General features: G+C 33.6%; 1 protein-coding gene across 4 annotated transcripts in view; it reads left to right on the forward strand.

The window, feature by feature from the left end:
- Positions 1–16,507, forward strand: part of LOC128671554 (terminal nucleotidyltransferase 5C-like) — a 206,489-nt gene that overhangs the window by 173,289 nt on the left and 16,693 nt on the right. The window contains exon 1 of one of the 4 annotated variants that reach the window (XM_053748139.1): positions 5,178–5,414. The exons of the other annotated variants lie outside the window; for them this stretch is intronic. Within the exon in view, the coding sequence (XP_053604114.1) occupies positions 5,343–5,414 (72 nt within the window). The 5' untranslated portion in view covers positions 5,178–5,342. Of the gene's footprint in view, positions 1–5,177; positions 5,415–16,507 lie in introns of those variants that run through there. 4 annotated transcript variants of the gene reach the window in all.

Here is a 16,507-nt window from a genome sequence, read left to right on the forward strand (position 1 = left end):
CGACCACCGCTGAGAAGAAATGCCGTCAAAACTCATTCAAACACTGTAGGTCCCTATTACCTATGCCAGAAGGGCTTACCATTTTTTAAATATAAATTTATGTATAATTTTTTATCAGTGATATCACAATAAAGTCAAAAGGTACTGAAACATATTATGATTGTGATCAAGTGCTGATGAAAGGTAAATATTTATAGATATATTATGTCTGGATATTCTTTCTAATTTCAGTTTTATGTTTATGAACTAGGTTTCTAAGAATTATTCTGTGGGGTTGGCGTGAGATTTTTTGAGCACGTAGAATATAATAATCGTATCAAAAACTTCATAATTTATTTTAATAATTAATAGTTCCTTTTTATACGATAGAGGCGCTGTACATTTTTCATATAAATTTTGATGTTGTCAAATCGATAACGTTCTCGCAAAAAACTCACGCTAGTTTCGAATGTTTGTATAGGAATCTTGAATAGGAGGAATCTTTAACTTATTTCACTCGCAAATTCTTTGAAAAATAATAACATTTCGTATCCATAATTTACTTCACCGACAGTGTTAATTTAGTACAATAATAATAAAATATTAAATGGATCAAGGCAAAACGCTGGCGCTATTAAAATTGTGCCTTATTGTACGTTATTTATCTAGAAAATAATTGGCCTATATTTTTATCTGATGTTTTCGTAAACATGTTTTAGTTTCAGATTTGTGCATACAAATTAACAACATAATGACAGTTATTAGTTGTAAGTGAAAATGATTCAATATGTACTTAGTCTTAATTGCACTTACACCAGTCAAATTTGATGTTAACTTTAATGTGTGCGCCGCCGCCGCTTAGACAAAACTGTTTTAACCTAGCATTTTATATTATCATATTCTTCTTCATAGTTGTATTCCTCATGGCTGAGGGTCAAATCAAATCATTTATTCAGAAATTAGGCCTTCACAGACACTTTTTCACGTCATATTCTAAATTAAATGATATTTATCAAAGCTACAAACCACTAGCATTTCGGAACGACCACTGCTGAGAAGAAATGCCGAAAGAAACTCATTCAAACAGTGTTGGTCCCTATTATGCCAGAAGGGCTTACCATTTTTGAAATATAAATTTATGTATATGTATGTATGTCTGAGCGTCGTTATAGGGACATGGAATGAAACACACATAACAACTTTCTTGGCATTATTAATGGAGTGGTTTGCCATTGCCTTCTCCATTTCACACACGAGTTAATAAGAATCAACCAGTGTGCAGATTCATATAAAGAATGACGATCTCGGTGGCGCAGTGGTAAAGTGCTTGCCTCTGAAACGTGAGGTCCCGGGAATCCTGGTCTGGTCATGATGGAAAATGATCTTTTTCTGATTGGCCGCCCGGGCCATGGATGTTTATCTATATATGTATTTGTTATAAAATATAGTATCGTTGAGTTAGTATCCCATAACACAAGTCTCGAACTTAATTTGGGGCTAGCTCGATCTGTGTGATTTGTCCTAATATATTTATTTTTTCAAATAAACCACGTATTAATGTATTTTTCCACTATTTTATTCACTGACAAATTCGTATAATTCAAGCGCGATGTACATCAAGTTCAGCAACTGTAGGCACAACGCTATTGAAAGATTAGATACGTGGTATTGCACTTTAATTTCCCCGCTATTACCGCAGCACAGAAACTCCTGCAGTGTACATTATTAACGTGTGGTCGCCTGTACCGACGAAAAGGAATGTAGCTAATACGAACGGGCTACAAAGTATGTCAGTGTCGAGCCAAGGCGAGATGCCGCGTATAGATATTGACATGCATACTCTTAATATTCGGGGTTCCTTTCCAAAATAAAAAAAAAATTTATTTATCTGTGAATACAGGTTACGTACACGTGTTACAAATTATAAAAAGCATCTTATTTTAACAATCCACATACGTGCAAAATTATGTTATAAAACCAACCAACTAAAATAAATGCGAAGTTCTATCTGTCTATTCCGCTTTCACGGCTAAACCGCTAGACTGATTTTGAAGAAATTTGGTATGCATATAATTAAAGGCTCCGGTTCAAACATAGGGTTTTATTTTTTCAAAAATCAAAAATGAGTTTTATTGGGTGTTGAACATTTTGAAGATTCGTCTGTGATTTTTATTACTATTATTAATTTGACTGTGTTTGAATCACTCCAGTATAACTATTTTAACAAAATTTTAAGTATAAAATAGCACGCTGTTAATATGTTTGTGTTGTGTATCTAGAAATAGATAGAGCTTAAAAATCCAATCCTTTCGTTTCTATTAATAGATTTTATTAGCGGTCATTATAAAGTGGATTAACTAATATCTCGAACCATAATTTAAGATTGCGACACACTCTTGACATTTTTAGGAGGCGTTGACACGAGCGCCGCTTCGAGATTGTAAACATCATATTACCTAATAGACTTTGATACACTTGGTGTCAAACTTATGGAATTTAGGGCGGAAATACACGTATGTCAGTAGCTTGTACACCATAGACAAAGAAAACTGAAGACGACGGTCTAGCGTAATCAAATGAGATAATATTTCCATACAAATTCCCGGCCCAATCGCGTTTCTCTTTCTTGTTCTTATAAACGTAAGAAATTATGAAGCCTATACTTTTTAACCCCCGACGCAAAAATAACATAACACCCCTCGTTATAAGTTTTACCGCTACTGTCTGTCTGTCTGTCTGTCTGTATGTCTGTCTGTCGGTCCGTCCGTCCGTCTGTCTGTCTGTCTCTCTGTATACGTGGCATCGTAGCTCATCAACGGGTGAACCGATTTGGATGCAGTTTTTTTTTTATTATTTCACAGCTAATTTTTATGCGGTTGTTCTTAGAAATGTTTGATCAAAATCGGTTCAGCCGTTCAAAAGTTTTAGCGAAATGAATATTGAAAGTCGGGGGTTTTTTAATTTGTCTAACAAATAAACTTGTTTCAGTCTACATTGCATACTCACATGTATAGTGAGTAGCTGACATGTCAAAGTCACCATTGCACATGTCATTTAACTTGCCCTGTGTGTGTCAGTACGGGAAATTGTTGTAGTCATAAACTTTCTTGAGCCAAACTTATCTCATACTCAGAAGGTAGTGTATGTTATTTTATTGTATTTCCATTGCGGCTCCCAATACCACCGACGGTCAGGGAAAATACTCACTAAACTGCTTTCCGTCTAAAAAAATGGCTAAAAAAGAACTGACTTTGGCCTCGAATAATTTGGCATAAATTAAGATTAATTTCCGAAAGTAATTTACATTGAGATTCGCCGTAAAAGTCCCTCTGTGTTTTGGGATTTCTTCTCAGCAGAGTGGTCGTTTCGAAATGTCACTATGTGGTAGTACCTACTATTTTGAGAAATACTACTTATTTAAAATTTAAAATAAAGGTCTAATTTCAGAATATCTGCTTTGACCTTGACACTCATTAAACAGAAATTTAGTCTAGCGGTCAATAGAGAAAACTTATTTTTAGTAAAACAGCAAACGATCCTTTGTTTTATTAGAAGTTCTGTGTCTGTAGACCTAGATCTAACCAAATCAATGGCGGCACCTCCTGCGAAGGTCACAATGTCTTTCGACCTTGGGTTGACGTTCCGGGTCGTCGGCGCGGACCTGATTTGGAATGACGCGGATTTGGGACTAAAACTATTTTATGGAGACAAGTTTTAGGAGAAAAAAAGAGTTTTTTAAGTTGCGTTAGCATATGTTAGACTTTATGTGTCGTGATAGATATTATTTTCTTTCATAAAAGACAGCAGTCATGTGCAATACAATCAACATTTATATAAACACTATACCCATTAACTTAGACTGAGCTTGAAGTTATAGGGAAAAATTATAATGTAATTATATTAAAGAAGAAAATTACAACGTTCTATTTACAAATACTCAATGAAACAATACGTAAATTTCCCCGTATAAATTTTGAACTGAAAAATTTACCAAATCGACAATTTCTTTCAATAAATTTATATTACACAGCGAACTTATTCATTGGTTATTTAAAATAATTGACACCGTCTTAACCACACACATCAATCACTCGCGAAGCCTGTTAAAAAGTTATGCATAAGTTCAAGGGCGCGAAGAGCCCTTTCGCTCTCCGACTGAACTATACACCGCTATTAGGAATCGGACCATTATTACGAGTTGTTTCAACAGTTCATTTATTTCACATTTCGAATCGCAGTTTCTTAACTCTATGATGTCTAAACCATTTAAATGATTTGGCTTTTGCTAGAATTTCTACATTTTCTTCAGTCTCTGTAGGTATTACTGTGTCCTCTGGTATACTAGAGGTTGTAATTTTAATAACAATTTTATTTAAACACGGCAATCGGTCGGAGTAATGTGGAATGTCGACGGACGAGAAGAAAAAATAAATAAATCGATAACATATTGGTTGTTAAAAGCATTTTCTTCATTATAACAAGTATATTTTACATAATTTTAAACCTAATTATGATCTCAGTAGGAAAAAAAGTACGTCTAAAATCTATTAGTGTTCGATTCAATAGCCTATATAAGTAATAAAATTAAGCAGACTAGTATTTTAACATATTTTAAATGGAAACTTTAAGATATGCAGGTATAACACTTATTACTTAATTGAATTATGCATGAAACTTGCTACAATTTTTATTAATGACGTAACTGCATTTGAATAATATCAAGTTCATTCGGCATTCTCGTTTCTAACAAAAAGTACGTTAAATACAAAGAAAAATAATAGTGAACAGAAAACAAAGGCACATAAAACATTTTTTGCTCGTCGCGTAGCAACGTAGATAAAGCTACGAGCTACGCACGTAGCTGGACCCCGACGCCTACGCGTCGTAGGCCCTCTACGCACGCGTCTACCCACAATATAATGCCCCATTTTACTGGACTAAACAGGATATTCCAATCGTGTTTCTTAACTCTTCTTTTAGACCGGTTTTCAACATAGATAAAAGTAGCTTAAAATACTATGCAAATGCTAATAAAATAGTGTGGAACGCACGTTTAATCAACCGACATATCATGTTATTAGAAAGGGACGGCGATATGGAATGTGAGCGGGTGAGACAAGGACGGCAGGTGTAGCAACAAGTCGCGAGACGCGGCGTTATCGTGTGTGTGACGTCAGGCCCTTTCACTGTCCGCGACTGATCGAGGCCCCAACTTCAGTCCGTGCGGCTCGGTTATAGCGTGAGCACGTCTCGCGCGAGTGTTCCTCAAACTTACCGAATCACGCGTCACTCTTACAAAGACACTAAACACCATTCGGTTCTAAGTGTCTGAAAACTGTGATATAAAATAAAAATCATTCAACATGGGCGTCATAAAAGTGACTCCGGACACCGCGTCTTTAATCTCCGCTTGCGATTTGCTCGACGATATGAAGGTAAGAAAAATCATGTGATAATTGACATGGCGGGTATCCAAAGAGTGCAAAAAGCGAGTATGCGACTACTACGATGTAGTGAGTGAACGCGCTGGTATTTCACGTTCTTGCGTGTCGTAGGTGAAAACTGACGACGGAAGTAGTGCCCTTATCAGTTGTTTGTGACACAGTTGCAACGGAAATTAATTTATTCCTTGACTTCTGTCAACGACTGTCTCTTTATTAAGACGCAAATATTTATAATTTTCTACACTATGATCTGAAATATCTATTACGGGTTAAATACGAGCTATATTTGTACTGTTGTGATTTCGAAAACGATAGTAACGATTAATTTGAATGTTAAATATTGCGGTGGCAAAAATTGATTTGGCTAGGTCCCATGTCTTTGAAAATTCTTTTTTTTATGAGCGAAGCTGGGTCGCTTAGGTACTAGATAAATCATTGCACGAATTTATCAACATTTGGGTCTTTTTTGGTTAAAAAATACAATCAACTGTTTTTTTTTTACAATTGCACTTAAATTTTTCTCATAAAATAAAACAATCTATCGTATGTTATAAAGAATACTTATAAAATGATAACATCATAATTAGGTATAAATTTATACAAAGTTACAAAAGCTATTTAAATTACGCAATATTACATTTTAATTAATAAATATTTCTTAAAAAATATACAATTATTTCTTCAGAGACCAAGTCTTGTACCTCCTAATGTCGATTTCCCTTCAGTTGTTTCTCCTAACATCGTAATTTTTACAATCTATATATCATTGATTAAGTTGTATATTGTGGGAAAAATAAAGTAATGAATACCTCAAAACTATTATTATAAACTTGATTGATTTGCCAATTATATATAAATTAAAAATTGATTGCAACAACCTGGCCTAGTTTCTGGAGCATTAAAATATTAAAATCACCTATTAATCTGTCTGTCACGTATTAATAGTAATCGGGAATAATAATCCGCACATTATAAATTCAATTATCTTTTGATAAACTTCTTAGAAATAAATTATTATACTTACGATTTAAAAAAAATAAGCGTGATAATACAAAAATTGACTTTAAAATTAATTTTTGAACTACCTCACATTGTTTGAACCCAATGTGTTTTTTCTGTTTTCGTGTATTTTAAAATGTTGTTCTTTAGTCTGCCAATCTACTGTTAAAGCATTTAGGCGTACATATTTTAGAATTACAATTTAAATAAGCATTTTAAGTAGATTCAAAGATTGCAATCTGTTTTGTATCCTGTTAAATAACGAAATAAATAGAAAAATAAGTATAGCACTCAAATAAGTTATAGAAAGTCTTATAAATTGGGAACAAGGTCAATAGCAAGAGAAATGAGTGAGAGAAAGAGTCTTGTTTTATCGAATAGACCCCTATTAATAGTGGTGTGTGAATAAGATAGTGTATGTTGCAAGACACTGGCATCATCAAGTATGTTCTTGTCGGTGGAGCTGCCTCCATTTATATATATATATATATATATATATCTATCTTCTGCCATTGATTTTACGTCCCTGTCTTCTCCTACACGACTCCTGTCTTCTTCAACTGATCCATGAATGCCCGTCGTGGCTTTACGTTCCCTCTCCGAGCTTCGACTTTTCCTGCAATCAAGAATTTCATAATGTCTGCTGAATGTCGTGTCGAGTGTGGCCAAACGTCTATCTATATTGCCTGTAGAAACTATAGCTTGTATATATATATAGATAGAGATATATAGAAGCCAATGATCGTTAGTACTATAGTGGTTGATTTTAGTTATATAAAAAGTATAAATATAATTATACATATAAAAATAGAATGTGTTCCAAAAATACTATATAACAGATATAGTATTTTTGGGCAATTATCCGTGACATAGCTTAGTCAAGCCTTCATCTTTTCGAGTGTGTTATTGTACACAGATTTAATTCAAGTCGCCTAAAAGCATCTGACTTGAATTTTAAGACTACTTAGGGACATCTAGGATCAAGCAGTCGCATACATACTAGTGAACTTAACCTGTTAAACAGTCTACATATAATAGTAATTTGAAAATATGGAATTTTCGTGGAATATTCTAAATTACATAATAAAATTCCGTCATATTACCCCGCGTATAATGATTCACGCTATAAAACTAATACATAGGTCTGTGCGTCGGTCTGTACACAGCCGTGACGCAATATAATTACATTTTGTTTGGTTTTTCGACTCGTACGTTCATGATCGTGACGCACATTCTGCGATAAAGTTATCATTTCTTTTTATTTTTACACCGTGACCATTAAGTTAAAAAAGTCTATTTAAAAATATATGGTTCCGCCCTAGAATAGAACCACTATGGATGTTCAAGGTGACTAAGGGACACATATCCTAGGCATGTCATAGGCAAAAATAGCATTCCCAAAGAGAGTTGACGGTAGCCATTCGGTTGGTTAGAAAATCGCAACTAAATCTTCATAATTGTGCTGGCCCCGGGCTTCGCGACGTCACAGCCCCGAACACAAAGATGAGAGAGAGAGAGAGAGAGACAGCAAAAGTATGAGTTTAAATTCGTAGTACATTCATTTAACTATTCGTATTATCTTCATTGCTATGTCTAAATGGTCTTAGTATTCGACGTATAGGCCCAAAGGTAATAGGTTTGAGATCTAAGGGCATACCATAGAACCATTTATCAAGGTCAAATTAATTCATACGAAGCAATCAACTCAAAAATGAAGTCATAAATTGAAATCTGCTGATATTAGTATCTTTTTCAAAGTAATACAACTGGCACGAAATAGTTAGAAACGAGAAATTAAAAAAATAAACATTTTCATAAATTCTCTTTTCAAATTCTACCGTCCCATGACTAAGTGCACCCGGTGCATGGCAACCGAGAGAATTCCTCGACGCGCACGCGACGACGTTTTCGTTTCGCTGCGAGCACGCTCGGCGCGCATGCGTGGATGCCTAGTATAGGGTTGCCAACGCAGTGGCCATGAGGATTTATCATTATCAAACTTTTTTTTTCAAAATAAGAGTTTTTTACATATACAATATCGGTGAAAAGGCGAATCTCCCAGTACATATTTCGATTTTGGATCGTTTTGCTTGATGATGATAGCAAAGCAGTTTTTTCACGATGTTTTAAGTATATAATATGTATTAAGGTAACCTAGTTTTGAAGTGTCCTATACTCCGTTTCATTTCCAATTTCAATTGTTTCTTTGCAAACTGCCCAGACACGATACAGATTTTGTGACATTTACTTTTTAAACCGTCGGTCCTCTTCTTCGCGAAGGTTCTAAGAATTATCAATAATTTTATTACCAATATAAATTATGACAAAATTTACAAGAACTCGAGGAAGAATTAGAAAAAAAAAATAGTCACATAATTTCTTGTGTAGTTAATCCGGATACCACAATAAAATTATTCTATTACATTTTGCGTAATTCAATAACAAAATTTATGTATCCATCACAATTATAAATAATATTGACAACCCTAGCCTCACGATTTCCTTCAGTGCACCGATCGTCGCTCGCGCATCGATACGCTGACATTCACTGATATAATTCGTTTTTTTTTTTATTTCTAAAGCGGAAATTCTACACGACTGTCAAAAAACCAACTTCCTAACTAATATTTTACAATTGTGTGAAGTTAAAAATTAATTTGTTTACATCTAATTTTATCGCCTTCTAAAATCATCCAACCGAATTAATCATAACGATAAAGATTATTGTATCTTAGATGTACATAGTTTACAGTGCTCCTCCTATTGCAATTGTTTCTGGGCAGCGGTGACCACTTACCATCAGGTTACTCACTGTCACGCTACCCTCCATACTTGAAGACACTTTTTACTTTATTACTAACGAGCGAGATAAAAAAAATATAATCTGCATGGGTAGATTCAAAATGACATCCAAATTATAGTCTTGTAAATTTTACATGATTGACTGTAAAAATCCTCACATCCACACCTTCACATTCGTTCGTTCGTCACACACTACATTATATTTATAATATTTATTAAAAATAACAAAACTGGAAACTTAAATGGTTTTTGTTATTACAAAAACCAATATTCTATGTAACTGTTTGTTTTCTAAATTTAAAAACAAAATCACTACACTCAACTCAGTGTGTCCACTAAGCACTTATTCAGATGGACAATAACAATTAGTTGCAGGATATTGTTTAAAACTATTGATATCCATAGTTTTATTTTTACGTTTCCAACCTTGAACAGTATCCATTTCGGCGATCATAACATAACTGATTTTCTTGTGCGCATGCGCGTAAAATTATCTTGAAATAATTACTCAATTTAGGAACAAAGAGTAGTTATATTCAATGCTACATTGTTTGCGTGCTCTTAAGTATTGTTTCGAAAACTATTTATTTTTAATCAAAAAAATATCTATCTCACTTTTAATAGTCGTATCCTTATGGCTGAGGGTCGTGGTCATTATGTGGAATGAAACACACACAACGATGGAGTGTTGCCATTGCCTTCTCCAATTCAAACGCAAGTTGATAAATCAACCAAAGTGCAGATTTCCTCACGATGTTTTCCTTCACCGGAAGCAAGTAGTGGCCGATAAAAGCTACTATATTATTACATGAGTCAGATTGGTATACTTTTCATGTGGCACGAGTAGGATTCGAACCTGGGACCTTTCGGTTCACAGACCATCTAAACCAATACAACCACCACTGCTACTAAAATATCAAAACGAAAATATAAATGAGATGCAATTTTAATTTAATTTTAACAACAATTTTTATACCAAAAACTTCCACATTTTGATTAATTATAGCAATCGCGTGGTCAAGCATTTGCTACATAATAAAAGAATTATTTACATCGGGTGGACATCTGCTTTAATTCTCATAAGAACACCTAGGTATCTAGTATGGGTAAACAGATATATAGAAAAGGAAAAAAGCTACAGGCTTCATTTGAATGTAATTATAAAAACGTTGGAAATGCGTATAGTCTACGACTATAGCTATGACAAAATTAAATGATCGAGTCTAGTAGTTAAACATAAAGTAAATTTAATCAGATCAAAAGCCTATAAGTAAATCGAGCGGCGAGGTTGTTACCTGACATTGGAGGTTACAAAACGCATCGTGCGTCCTAAATACAGAGCATCCGTGTATATACTGCACTCAGATGTGCCACACTTGTGAAGGATACCACAATCACGACCACCGCACCCTGCCTTGTAAAGTTGGATAAGTGAGGCTGTGTCGAAAGATGTCGTCTATTTTTGTATATTTTTTTAGGATGGCTCCAATACTCATACGTAGATGTAGTCCTTCGAAAAGGGTGTGTTATTCAGAGCCGGCAACGCTCGTGTGACACCCCTGGTGTTGCAGGCGTCTACAGGCTGCGGTGACCACTTCCCATCAGGTGGATCACAAGCTTGTTATCCGAGATTCGGGAGCGAAGTCCCGGGGCGCAGCTAGAACAATATAATGATCACTGATTCACTGACACACGCTGTTAGACTTTTCCTGGTGTAATCTATATATATAAAAGAACAAGCGTTTGTTACTAATCAACGCCCAGCCTAAATTATAGAAGCTATAAACGCGAAATTTGGGCTATTACGTAGTGCTCAGGAATTTTCAAAATTCGACCCCTAAGGGGGTAAAGTTTGTATGAAAAATAACGAAATTTTTTATTGATCTCTTGGCACAAATGCTGTGCAACAAAAATAATGAAACCCGTGTTTCAGGATCTTTTTTTAATATGACTTTTAGGGTAGTTAAATGAGGGTGAAAAGAAATAACGAATAACCCCATTTAAAATTTCGTCAACTAAAGATATGAGTAGACAGCTCAGCGGTAAACACCATTGAATTCACGTTGTTCGTATTCGGATCGAAATGTCCCAGGTTCGAATACTACTCGTGTCACATGAGTTTGTAAAAGTTGGTGTGTGTTCACGTAATTACCACGACCCTCAGCCGTAGTGAAAAAATGTTTTTTTTTTTTTTTATGTTATTTATCTTTCATCACGAGATGACACCGTGACACCATAGGAATAATTATAAAATATGTTTTTCTTCTCATATTTATAGAATGATTTAAAAGTCCATAGCATTTTAATGGTTGTTATGACATGATTATCAGTGTCAATGCTAAAACGCCATGACCTTTCGCCAAAAGCACGTTGGCTTCAAACGTGATGTTATCAACATTTTAAACTGTATGTACTTACTCAATCATGTCTGTTTATATTCTGCCAAATACTTGTACATATATAGTTTCAATGTAAATAACATTTCATGTATACGATTCGAAATCCAGAGGCGAATATCTCCATGCAATAAATAGAATTTGAAATGTATAAATACGGGATTATGACCGAATAATGAAATGGCAATATTTGGTTATTTATAGCAAGTTCTTATGTTTAGAAAGGCCGTAGTATTGTTTTTCGATTTCGGTTAAACAACCATTGTACAAAAACAAAGTAACAAAATTACCCTTTCCAAAAAAATCTGCTAAAAGCGTTTTATTACAAACCCTTCCGTTTTTAAATCAGTCGACCTTTTGTATTCAAATTCATACATCAGATCTTGAAAGGGCAAAATTACAATTCATATAGTGCCTATAAATACTGATTACAATGCCAACATCTGGACGAAAATGTTAATTATCGTTATGGTTTTGTTTTTTTTTAATCAAAAATTGTATTGTATTGTGTGCTGTACATATAAATCGTTCTCATTTTCGCCAATGATGTTTAAAAATAATATTTCCACTAATAACTTAAGTTAAAATTTTACATATCTCAAGAGATTTTAACGCGTCTCATCGAGACAACTGGTTGATCCGAGATCAGGCATTTTCTTTGCTCAGCATATAAGTCTGGCAGTACAGAGAGGAAATGCTGCCAGCATTCTGGGCACGTTGCCTCGGTGCGGCGCGTTTGAGGAGGTTTTTTATTTGTAATTTATGTGTTGTTTTAATTTTGATCTTGTTTAATTTTAAATTGTCTGTTATTATATGACCGATAACATATCTTAAGTAACACTAACAAAAATCATAAGAGTATATTTTTTATGAAAAAATGGTCTTCATAACATTCTCAAGAAATTCTGTGTCGATTTCTTATTCCCACAACACACACACACACAACTCCGGACACCCTAATTCTGTCAATATCACGGAAAAAAAAATAAAACAATAAAATATTCAGAGACGGGATTCGAAGCCGAGCAACATTGCCTCAAGGCCAAAATTGGTACTTTCACTCGTCTGCGAAAGATGTCATAATACTAGTTGACTGAGTATAGTGAGTATTCGATTTACAGGAGCTATTGTAACCTTCCAGCAACTCAAAAAAAATGGCGTCGAAATAATAAATTACTAGTAATATAGGTATAATAACATGGAATACCTAGTTTTGTATTAAAAGCTCGTCCTTTTGTTAGTTTTGTATTAAATCGTCACAATATTAACCAGGACCTATTTGTGTAGGATAATCTTCGTTAAATGTATTTTTTTTTACATTAAGTATACAGATTTTATATATATTTGCGCGTATAAAGATTTTCGTCAAAAAATTTCCTTAAGCTATGTCCAAAAAAAATGTGATATGGGCGTGATCGGCTAACAGACATTGGACAAACATCGTATCACGTGAATTTTATATATAGAATTCATCGCACCTTTATGACATACATAAGGAAAAATGACCTTGATAGTCTAACATAGAATAGTCGCTATCACCTAATTTATTTAACACTAGATGTTGCCCGGGGCTTCACTCGCGTAGGAATTTTGAGATATAGCAATCTTGAATAATTCACCTTTCTAATGCTGAAAGAATTTTTGAAATCGATTCGGTAGTTTTGGAGATTACCCGCCTCAAACATACAAACTCACAAACGCTTACCTCTTTATAATAATAGTATAGATAGATGGTTGGCATCGTAATAAAAGTGGCACGTGTTTCTGAAATGTCTAGTTAATCTTCGGCCTAGAATAAAAGCTGATAAAAAGTTACATTTATGTCACGTAAATTGTTTTATTTATAGAAATTCCGCGACATGTACAGTTTACGTAAGGAATTAATCGACTATATCACTAGGAGTATATACAGTTCCTTACGGACTGTTCTATTAAATTGTTTTTTTTTTTTTTCTATTTAACCATTTTATTCGAAATATAGATAAAAAAATTGATCTCGTTTATTGACAGAATACTATGATCACTATAACGAAACGCCACGCCGCATTACAAATAGTAAGTATGTATCAGTAGACTTTGTGCTCAAATGAAGGCTGTATAGTATATCGCGAGGTGCAGACCTCCGTCGCTCATGTAGGACGCCGCGTAGTCACATTACTTCTGCTCAAGCGCAAACGCAATTTTTTTTTACACAATTTGCGTTTTAAAATATCTTTTGTATTTTTTTTTATTATACATATTCTAAAATAGTTTTGTAATAGCTGACACAGGTAGTTTTTATTATGCAGACTTATTTCCCGCGGTTTTGTTGTATTTTGACTGACACGCAGTCAAAAACTTTTACATGGTACGAGATCATGGAAACTAATCTAATTAATATTCTCCAAAACTATTCTCACCTTGTATTCCTACACCGTCCTTCGTAAGAGTAGATCAAGGGGCGCCTTATAAGGAAAATTCGTAGAATAACTTACGGACACTGCATACATACTAAACGCGTCCTAGCATTCCCAAGAGAGGACACTGGCACCAATTGTTATTTAATTAATTATATATTTTTATATAAGCAAAAAATATATATATTATACTAAAATAATTATTAGATTCTCCCGGGGCCTTCTGTTCTCGTAATAATTTCGAAATGAATATTAGTTGAAGCGATGGTGGTGTAATGGTTAAGACCCCCGCCTGTGGATCGAAAGGTCCCAGGTTCGAATCCAACTCGTGCCACAATAGTTTGTATAGCAATCTGACTCATGTATAGTAGTTTTCATCGTCCACCACTTGCTTCCGGTGAAGGAAAACATCGTGAGGTTACCTGCACACTGGTTGATTCTTATTAACTTGTATGTGAAATGGAGAAGGCAATGGCAAACCACTCCATTAATAATGCTAAGAAAGTTGTTGTGTGTGTTTCATTCCACGTAATAACCACGACCCTCAGCCATGAGGAATACGACTATGAAGAAGAAGTATTTTAGGTTATATTCCTGGTTATAACATACGCTGGTAAAATAAATTATTTGAAAATAAAATTAAATGAAATTGTGTACCTTTTATAGAAACCTATCTAGTAGATTTCTCAATTGAGACAAACATAGTCACCTACTCGTACATCCAAACATTCGCATATATATATATATATATATATATATATATATATATATATATATATATATATATATATATATATATATATATATATATATATATATATATATATATAGAGCTGGAGCTGGAAAATCATCATCCATCTATAGTTATCGACCTTGATTACCGTATTCGTGAACCTAACTCTGTTAAAATGAATCGTAATCTTTTTAAACCCAATTTTCATAAATGTAATTTTGTTGCTGTCAGAAATTATTTAAGAAAAACGCCCTAATAATTCCAATACATAAGTGTGGAGATATATATATATATTGGCTTTAGATTTTTGTTTATTTTGAATTCAGTCATACAGAAATTAAGCTTATATAGGTATGTATCTACAGCACAACAGCGAACTTAGCCTGTTCAGGAATGTCTTCTATTCTTGTTCTTGAATTAATAATTATATTCTAGTCAAACATAAATATATGGGAAGACGTATCAAAATGTTAATCGATGTCAATTAAAAAACGTCCGTCTAAACACAAATAAGACATTATTATTTAATTGCCTTTTAATTTTATAGCTCATCAAATTTATATTGACAATCAGACATTTTTTTGTATGTTTGTTTGTGTTTCATTTTTAAAAGAACATACAGTGGTAAAGTTTTCAAAATCACAATTATTATCAGTGTTAAAACATCAAGGAAAGGCTAACTCGAATTATGTAAACTTTTGCACAATCGGTTAAATCAAAACCGACATCTAAAATCGGTTTGGCCATGACACGAGCAAAGTTTAAAAAAATTACATTCGAGTGAATTTGGCGGTTAGTGACTCCAGCGCGCGAATGAAAACAAAGGAAGTCGAAAACCGAATTCGAATTTTAAATTGTAATTTTTATTTATGCCTACTTTTTACTGATAGCACTGGCTGATAATTTCGCTTTGTTCCCTTTTTTTTCAGTATAAAGTAACGCTCGACGCTCGAAGAGACAGACACAAATTACATTTCGGTATTTTATAACAATTTATTTTGTACAGATTATTTTTGACAGTTTGTAAAGTTGGACTTTAAATTTGTCTCGTTAAGTTGTCATACTTTTTAAAACGACGGTTTTATATTTTTTTGATGGCTACATAGCTACATAGGCGGTAAAAAATCTAGTCTCATTCAAACAAAGAAGGATAAAATGTTCTCACAACGAAATGACCTTAGATTGTTGACTGAGCGATAGCAACCGGTCATTATAGACCTACCGACATTTCGATTAAAAACAAAAGAAACTAGTTCGCTTCGTAAATTGCAAATTAACATCAGCGCTGATTTTTTTTTTTTAAACTCGTTTGATTTATTACTATAAATTTCTGGTCGAATCGTTAAAATAACAGGATTTTCAAGTTTTACGTCGTCGCTGATTCGTAAATAATTTCTATTCTATCTCAATGTCTCCTTAAGTCATATTTAATTTTAACCTATTTAAAATAGGCAGGCATCCTAATCTATTAGTAATTAATATAAATTGATGTTGAAATCATAAGACGTGATTAATTATTATTACTTTGAGACATATCCTTTATTTTATCACTGAGTGACCAGTTTTAAAATGTTTATTTAATATATTATATTAATTACACGTGATTTTGTAACTTTTATGTTATAGGTACGTCAAAACCAGATTGATCTTAGATAATGATCTTTTAGATGAAATGTTTAAAGGAGATAAAGCATTTATATAAGTTTTAAAATGTTTATTAAAATCGCAATTTATGTGCGGTTGAACAAACACGTATCA

The sequence above is a fragment of the Plodia interpunctella genome, chromosome 7 (genome assembly GCF_027563975.2).
Source record: "Plodia interpunctella isolate USDA-ARS_2022_Savannah chromosome 7, ilPloInte3.2, whole genome shotgun sequence".
Lineage (NCBI taxonomy): Eukaryota > Metazoa > Arthropoda > Insecta > Lepidoptera > Pyralidae > Plodia > Plodia interpunctella.